Source organism: Nanorana parkeri, unplaced genomic scaffold, assembly GCF_000935625.1.
Source record: "Nanorana parkeri isolate BGI_ZX_2015 unplaced genomic scaffold, ASM93562v1 scaffold968, whole genome shotgun sequence".
In the NCBI taxonomy this organism is placed as follows: Eukaryota; Metazoa; Chordata; class Amphibia; order Anura; family Dicroglossidae; genus Nanorana; species Nanorana parkeri.
In genome coordinates, this window is record NW_017307236.1 from 355,092 (window position 1) to 364,587 (window position 9,496).

At 43.4% G+C, this 9,496-nt stretch overlaps 1 protein-coding gene across 1 annotated transcript in view; it reads right to left on the reverse strand.

The window, feature by feature from the left end:
• Nucleotides 1-9,250, reverse strand: part of LOC108795420 (probable N-acetyltransferase 16) — a 10,421-nt gene extending 1,171 nt beyond the window's left edge. The window contains exons 1-2 of the mRNA XM_018566667.1: nucleotides 9,062-9,250; nucleotides 3,740-3,964 (exon numbers count right to left, since the gene is read on the reverse strand). Of these exons, the coding sequence (XP_018422169.1) occupies nucleotides 3,740-3,964; nucleotides 9,062-9,241 (405 nt within the window). The 5' untranslated portion in view covers nucleotides 9,242-9,250. The remainder of the gene's footprint in view (nucleotides 1-3,739; nucleotides 3,965-9,061) is intronic.
• Between the last annotated feature and the right edge of the window lie 246 nt (nucleotides 9,251-9,496).

Below are 9,496 nucleotides of genomic sequence, written 5' to 3' on the forward strand. Positions count from 1 at the left end.
TTACGTACTCGTTTTGTACTAGGGTAAAACAAACACAAAGTTCTACTTGACTGATCCTCCGAGGCAGCTTGTTCTTAGAAGTCCCTGAAGCATCTTTCCACCTCCGCTTCAGTGGTCTAAGGTCCCTGAATCATCACATTCTATACACAGTACATAGGACATGAGGACGAGGGACATTCGATCGCTGCTGTGGAGAAGGAGACAGGCTGGAGGGAGCTCTGTGACAGCCGGTCAGAGTGTAACGCGCACATGTGATGCGGAGCCTCCATGATTAATAGAACTGAAATCCAATGAATGGAAGGCGCCGACCAGGGACAATCAGGCCAGGGGAGGAAAGTAGGAGATGATGCTGGATGTCCTCCAGTCCAGTGGGCTCTCTTTGACTTGCTGCATCTTCTAATGCACATTATGATATCAGTGTGTAGTGATATCAGAGGAAGCCATTTCAGTCCAGGAGAGGAGCCGGTGCAACTGTGCAAGACTGAAGGGAAGGACAGAGGTCAGATATGAGACTGAAGGGAAGGCCGGAGGTCACATATAAGACTGAAGGAAAGGAAGGAGGTCAGATATAAGACTGAAGGGAAGGAAGGAGGTCAAATAGACTAAAGGGAAGGACGGAGGTCAGATAGAAGACTGAAGGGAAGGACGGAGGTCAGATATAAGACTGAAGGGAAGGACCGTGGTCAGATATAAGACTGAAGGGAAGGATCGTGGTCAGATATAAGACTGAAGGGAAGGGCGGATGGAGGTCAGATAGAAGACTGAAGGGGAGGACGGAGGTCAGATACAAGACTGAAGAGAACAACGGAGGTCAGATATAAGACTGAAGGGAAGGACGGAAGTCAGATAGAAGACTGAAAGGAAGGCCGGAGGGCAGATAGAAGACTGAAGGGGAGGACGGAGGTCAGATAGAAGACTGAAGGGAAGGACGGAGGTCAGATAGAAAACTGAAGAGAAGGATGGAGGTCAAATATAAGGCTGAAGGGAAGGACGGAGGTCAGATATGACTCAAAGGACAGCCAGAGTTCAGCTTTAAGCGGCACATATAAATCTTTCATGTATGGCAGAATATTTATTACAATTTTAAACTGAATTTTCAGATTTTTGCAGAGGTCTGGGGTTGTGCCCGGCTCTGTGCATTGTACGGGGCGCAGTATTATTCCGCACCTTCTGTTGGGTAGACAGACACAAGCGGCGTACGGCAATCTCGTGTACGCTTGGCCTAGTTTGTGTGCAGATAGGACGTGGGTGGGACGACAAAGACAAATCCAGCGACGATTATCCCATTAAGGGAACCCAGTTAATATAATTTGGACGCATTCCCTATCTAGCGGGAGATGACTAGATAAAGACGATCCGATCATTATAATTTGCTACATTATTTGTCACTTATGTGTGACATTCTCCTCCCGCTAACGAGGAAAACAAACAGTTTAGTTCAGTGATGCATTCCTTCAAAAATAATTAAAAGCTGAACTCCAGCCAGACAAAAAGAACAAACTCCTTTTATTCCAATGTAATGGTTCTAAAAAAAAAATAGTATAGGTACCCTCATCTATTCTTATATATTATATACTGTACACCAATCAGCCATAACATTCTGACCACTGAGAGGTGAAGTGAATAACATTAATTATCTGGTTACAATGGCACCTGGAAGTGGGGGGATATATTACAATGACACCTGGAAGTGGGGGGGATATATTACAATGACACCTGGAAGTGGGGGGGGATATTACAATGACACCTGGAAGTGGGGGGGATATATTACAATGGCTCCTGGAAGTGGGGGGATATATTACAATGGCACCTGGAAGTGGGGGAATATATTACAATGGTACCTGGAAGTGGGGGGGATATATTACACTGACACCTGGAGGTGGGGGGGATATATTAGGCAGCAAGTGAACAAATTGTCACAAGTTGATGTGTTGGAAGCAGAAACGATGGGCAGGTGTAAGGATTTGAGGGACTTTGACAAGGATCAAATTGTGAGGTCTAGACGATGGGTCAGAGCAACTCCAAAACTGCAGCTGTTGTGGGATGTTCCCGATCTGCAATGGTCTGGACCGACCAAATGTGGTCCAAGGAAGGAAAACCAGTGAACTGGTGATAGGATCATGGCTGGTCAAGGCTTATTGATGTACGTGGGGAGTGAAGGCTGGCCCGTGTAGTCTGATCAAATAGAATAAATAATCAAATTGCTGAAAAAGTGAACGCTGGTTCTGATAGAAAAGTGTCCAATGCAGTTTGTTGCATATGGGGCTGTGTAGCTGCAGACGGATCAGGGTTCCCATGCTGACCTGTGTCCACCATCAAAAGTGCCTACAATGGGTATGTGAGCATCAGAACTGGACCACAGAGCAATGGAAGATGGTAGCCTGGTCTGATAAATCACATTTTCTTTTACACCATGTTTATGGCTGGGCGGGGACGTGTGTGTCATTTACCTGGGGAAGAATGCACCAGGATGCACTATGGGAAGAAGGCAAGCCAGCAGAGGCAATGTGATGCTTTGGGCAATGTTCTGCTGGGAAACCTTGGGTCCTGCCATTCATGTGGCAGTGGTGAGGGACCCAGAGGGGGAACTTAGGTAAGGGTGCTGGTGGTGTACGTTCCAGGGTGATGGGGGTCAGTTGGGTGTGGGGCTTGGTGCTTGCTGGTGGTGCACGTCTGGGGTGGGGGCTTGCTTGCTGAATGATATGCAGAGCTGGGGCTAGCGTCCCACCCAGCTCACTGACGTCAATGGTTCTTATGAGCTGGGTGGGATGCCAACCAGAGCATCCTGCTCAGCTCCTGGCAACCAGTGATGCCAGTGGGGTCCCAGGTTGCTAATAGCTGTGTGGGGAGATGTGTATGGCCCATACACATCTCCTTACCCATTCTTTTAGGAACACGGGACGCTCTACACGGAAAGAAAATCTCATTATAGAGGGACAGTCCTGCATGGGAGGTAGGGGTAGGAAAACAAAATATTTTTGAGTTCAGTTGGGCTTTAAATCTCTAATTTTGACCAAGAGGTCAGATCCTTGGTACACCTGTCATGTCTAAATGATCCACATGTGTTATTCCCTCTGCTTCCAATTCTTTACTTTTACTTTGCAACACCTCTCTTCTAAATAAACTTTCAAACCCCTTACCGTGAGCAGAGGTTGTTGATTGCCATATATATATCTATATATCTATATATATATATATATCTATCTATATATATATATATATATCTGTCTACATGCACTCCAGTGATGGCTGCATGACATTTCTCAGCGCTGGATATAGATATATATATATATAGTTTATAAGTATTTATTAGTATAACTTAACTGTTTGCTGGAGTTCGCCTTGAATCTCTTTGAACACTGCCGCTTGCCACACTCATAGCAGTTCTTAGGCATTATAAGCCATTTGCAATCACTAAAACAAATCTTATCCATCAGATGGATGAAGGCAATCAACCACCAACACTTTCAGTAATTTCATAGTATTGACAGGAACTGCTGGTAGTTGGTAACATTCATCCATTGGGGTTTTTTCGTGATTAAATGCTTTTTAGAAGTGGTTGAAAATGTTTATGTGTGTGGCCAGCAAGCGACAAATCAATCCATATTCAAAATGTATCATTTTTGCAGGTTCTTTAACCAAACTTTTCAATTTTGTTTCTCTGTAATAAGTAGACATTCAGGAATCTATTCATTGGTGGGGACACTGAGAGCTAAAGATCAGAACATTAAAAGGGAACCTTGGAGTGGATGACTTTGTACTTCGTCAACAAGCTCGGCGGAGGGTTCTCTGAACGGGTCAAGCGGACTCTTTTCACGTGCTGGTGATCAGAATGAAGTTTGCCTAAGATAAATCGCTCAATGATGCCGGCTACACCTTTTCCTCTCGTCCAGGGGGCCACGCGAAGACCTTGCACCACAGCAGTCTCACCACCATCAACCAGCAAGAAGGACTCAAAGCCCACCTGAAGAAGAGACATCAACAAGGCATGTTCAGCAACAGACAATTGGCTGGACACATAGATGAAATAGGAACACAGTGTTCAATAATCAATATAAAATATGTTTTGTGATACTCTAAAGACTAGACCGGACTACTGGCAAATAATCAAGAGAATCAAAAAGTTAGACATTAGCGGTTATCCTGATTTGTGCCTCCCTATTTAGGAGCACTGTAGACTATTCACATTGTGCCCTGATTTACAGGTAAAGTTCCTTGACCCTCAGGGCCCATTCACACCACATCCAGATCATCTCCAGACCAGACCAGATTTTTTCCAGACCCAAAATGCATCCCAATGTATCCCTATGCTATTTCTTACCTCTGTTAACACCAGCGCAGTTCGTTCCAGACCAGACCAGAAAAAAACTGCATGTCTCATTTTGTCTGGTCTGGAATGTTTTCAGGGAACATACAACAATCATACTAACAATCTCTGGACATACACTATGGTCAAGAGTATGTAAATGTGACTCCAAATTATTGAGTTCAGGTGTTTCCACTGAAGGGTACCGTTAATGCTACAACATACAACAATTCAAGACAATTGTGTTCTTCCAACCTTCTGCCAACAGGTTGGTGAAGGCCCTTTTCTTTTTCAGCATGACTGTGCTCCTGTGCACCAAGCTAGCTCCATAAAGAAGTAGTCTGATGAGTTTGATGTGGGGAAACTCGAGTGGCGTTCACAGAATCCTGACCTCTATTGAACACCTTTGGGATGGGTCTTCTCATCCAACATCAGTACCTCACCTTGTAAACCGTCTTCTGGCTAAATGGGCACAAATATGTTCTGGGGGTAACACAGGGTTAAAGCAGAACATAAGCAGTCCTCTAGCTGTTACAGTGATGTCATGGCAGCTTCCACTTTTAACTCCACTGGCAAAGGGCAGGCATTCTTCCAGGGCTGAATGGCACTCATGTAATGAATTGTAAGCACCAATCTATACTGGAGTGTTGACGCGCCCTCAAGGGGGCATGTAAATGATAGGCTGGGCTCACAGGTAATGGGCAGAATGACATTGCTGTTGCTTTGCCCTAAAAGGACTGCCAGCGCCGGACCAAGGAGGAAGCCAGGGACAGCATGGAGAGGTACCAAACCAATGAAAATAGTCCAGATACAAATAATTTAATTATGGGGGGACATTTAATTAGAGAAGCCAATGTTGCCAAACCAGCTACTGACAAGCCTGAAGTATTCTCATCACAACACAATATGACTTTCAAGCTGCAGGGATTGTAGCCCATATACATGATTTCACCCATTAAGCCCTGATGAAGGGGGGAGTTTTGAACCCCCCGAAACATATTGGTTACTCTACTCCTGACCCTAATGGAATAACATTGTATCTGGACTATTTTATTTGGTGTGGCACTTCTATTGGTACATATACAATGTTCAGTATCACTACTGGGGGGAGAGAGCAATAATTTTTCTGTAGAAGAGACTTTGTATGTCCATTCTGCCAAAAATCCCATGTTTTAAAATGTCTTTAGTTTACTTCCGATATAAGCCTAGAAGAGGAAGCATGGAAGCAATATTTACACTGGTTTGGCAAATTAGCTGCAGACTGAAATGGGACGGTCATTTGTTTTATAACATTACACTACAGAATGTCTTATCAATTTGTTTAGAAGTGGAGCACTCCTTTAAATCTCATCAGTCAACTGGAATGCCAGAAGCTCAACGCATGAACAATTTTCATGTAATTTGTAGAACATTTGCATCAAGCTAATACGCCAATTCACACTTGGCATAGCTCTTGCAGCAAATGTTTACGGATTCATTTATGATTCATTAGGAAATTATGGGTCATTCAAGTGTCACACATTTCTCAGAATAGAAACTCATGGCTTCAAACTGGAAATTTCTATTAGGTTTCATTTAAAGCTGAACTCCGGGATGAGCATGTATGTGACATGTGTGTCCTTCCCCGAATCTTGGTGAGCTTTGTGTATTCCTTCCAGGTCTGTGCAGTAATCCAATGTGAGACCTGGAGCTTCCTGTACTAAAGATGGTTCACTGCTGCTCTCTGTCCTTGTGCCTGGAGTTCTCCAGGTTCTCCAGGAGGACTAAAGCCCCATTTTTATTTAAAGTGGGAGAGTATCAGAAGATCAGGTTGTTATTGCTATCTGTGTCTCTAGTATATCAATTTCTCCGGTCCTGGTGGCGGCAAGTATGGACAGGAAATGAAGAAGAATCTTCTTCATGGGGATAGAAATAAGAACCTGCCAGAGTTTATATTATTTGCCCAGTCTATTAAACCTAAGTAGAGTTAGGCTTTCTAATTCTACCCACTTCCTTAATAATATGACTCTACAGCCATACAGCACATCTCTGCACTACATGCACATTTCCCCAATTATTATCCCTTAAAAAAACCTCTGCAAATGCAGAAGAATAACTAGTAATCTGCCAGAGAGCCAATGAACTCCTGACTTCTTGTTTGAGCTGACAACACAATGCCTTCCCCACACTAAAATGTCAACCAGTGCTGTCGGAGAATCCCATTGTCAGCCCTTCCTGCTAAACTACAGGACTCTTAGTATCCTCCACCCATCTCTGTCCCATTCCACATAAATACATTTATTTCTATCTCAGGAAAACAGTAGGGCACAAGATTAGGAGTTGATGGCTTAACAGGAAATGCTTTTGGTATGCCTCATTGGTCGTCATTTATCAATGTGTCTGAGGGAAGAATTGCCTCAGTTAGTCTTTTCTGGTCTGTAGCCACCAATCAAGCTGCAACACGATGGCGTCTGAGAAATGGGCTTAATGGAGTGAAGCTAAACTACAGCTCAAACGACAAATCCGATGCATTCTACTGGAACATATTCAGACTTATTTATCATATGTTTATGACCTGTTCAGTGTTGTCCACCATTACTAATCAGATTCATATTTCTTCGGACCATGGATCAACATCTGACATCTGCTTGGTTCGGGTGGGGCAACAAAGAGATTGTTTCATAAATGGGGCCACATATTACTGCAGACTAGCTATTTTGTTTTAGGATTATAGGATTAGGCAGGTCCTCCACTTCTGGTAGGAAGGAATGGATGGGTAGCTGGGTAGAGTCAAGGAGTACAGTCTGGATTTGAGTTCAGGAAGTGAGGTAGTCGGTGGATTGGAAAAGTGTTAGGTCTGTTCTGTTCTCTTGTGGGAGAATTAGGTCATCAGCTGTGAAAATGTAATAGACAACCATGCAGCTTCCACTTGAGGGAAAGCCATATGTTTTATCCTGCATGAGGCACCACCAGGTTAGCTGGAAGGTACTGAGAAGAATGAATCCACATTCATGGGCAAGATAGGTAAGCTTGACCAGCCATGGAAGATTGAATGACATTTGCCTATTGATTATATATTTGGAAATTCCTATGCTGCAATACGAAGTTAAAGACAGAAGTGGACCAAGTCTCTTTATTCTTATGGAATGCATGGTAAGCCTGTAACTGGGGAGCAAAGAGATGAGACTGGCTCAGTCAACAACTAGGTCTGCCGACTTGGCGATGGTGAGATGGGTTTCCTGGTGAGACCACGTGCCATGTAACCCCAGACCCTAGTGACGTGTGGGTCTGGGTGTTTGGTGGCACCCGCAGTGAACAACGTCAGGAACCACTATAATCTGAGGGGTCCCTCAGGAGTAAGTGAATGTGTTCCATGACGTGGCCTGAAGACTGTTGAGTTAAGAGTCAAAGTGATGGTGTTGGGTCTCAGGCCCTTCATCGCAGCAAACAATACAATAGCCCCAGATGGACTCTTAGACGAGTCAATGCTAGGAGGATCTACAAGAGTCCCTTTCAATACTATTTTCCCTTTACTCTAGATCAAATGTAATATCTTCTACTGATAAACCTTTGATGACTGTAGGCCAGTATGCTGGAGTCTTGGAACTATCGAACTTACATGTATGATGACAGCCAAACAAAGAATCTTTACACTGCACATAAATATCACACAAAGTTTCATTTATCACTGTAACTGGCCGTAGAATTGTTTCAGACCGTCTATACTGGCCCACAGCAACCAGGTGTGTTATAGAATAAAGACTTGAGAAAGCCATGCTGAAGACGACATCATTGCTCTTCTAGGGCCCAATGGAGTGACTCTAACTAACATAATGCCCCTACTGTATATCAAGTATGTTCTACATGATCACACTTCTCTCCCTCTATCATTTCTCTTATTGTGTATCCAAGCACTTAAACCTTGCTGCTCTAAGTCCATAGACCTGGTGGCTGCATTCGTTTTTTTTAAAGACTTTTTTTTCCTTTATTTTCACCTGATGATTCTTCCAGTAACACACTTCCTGCCTTAGGGTGACAATGCTCACTCACTGTATGGCAGCAAAGGATTATCATTGTCACCCTAGGACAAAACTACAGAACACAGTCCCCTGTCCTTTCTCCATAGGAAAATCTGTTTTGTAGTGCACAGAAATTGCTGGGAAAATGCTAACTGGTAAGAGTCAGCAGAGAGCACAGGAAGTTATCAGCTCACAACATTTCAACAAGTCTTTTTTGTATGCATCCAATAGATATAACAGAACACTTTCTCTATATTCTTTATTTAAGACACCAGTAAACATGTTACATAGTATAATCATAGAACATCAATCAAACATGTCAGACATTAGGTGAAGTATATATTGCAAACTCTATACACCTAAGGCCCTCTTCTGTGAGTCAAACAACAAGAGGGAGGGGACAGAAGGGGGATTACAGCACATAAGGTAAATGGACTGTTCAGTTCAAAAGGGTGGAAATATCAAGAGAGTTGAGAGAAAGTATTGGGGATCGGAGGACCAAAGGGCCAAGAAAACTAAGGAAGTACCCTCCTATCCATTCCATTAGCTAGGGTAAGACATCTGCACAATAACAGAACACTTTCAATGGTATGTTTAACAGGACAAAGAAGAGAAGTTCATTGTTAGGGTTTATATACGCTTTAGGATCCTATGGTCATCATTCAAATTTTCAATAGAAAATGTTAGCTAAATACCCAGAGCCGGCATTTTCTTGCATATTGTGTGACGTCATTCTAGATTGCCTTTCAATACTCACTATTTTCCCCTCACTCCTGGCCATAAACATGCGTCTTCGATGATCCTTCAGCCATTCATGGTATTTGCAAGGCAGATAGTCCATTCCTTTGTATATACCACCTGAGATAGACATCAGCTCCTCGTAGTCCTCAGCGGTGGCCGGTGCAAAATCTATGCCTGCCATTGGTGATTCCGACATGATGAGAGATGTGTGCAGCTGAAAAGAACAAGATAGAGAGAAAGGACCTTCTATGAATGAGCAAAGTTCAACAGGTACATCACGCCCTCTGCACGTGGGAACAAGTCCAACCAACCGTTTCTGCACAAGATCAGCATGACACGTATTGGCATCAAATATGTTTTGTTTTTTTTCTTTTATAATCCTCTTGGAGAGGTATTCAAACCAAAGTACAAAGGAGCAAGTGTGCAATTAACCAAAGCAACTAGTTAATCT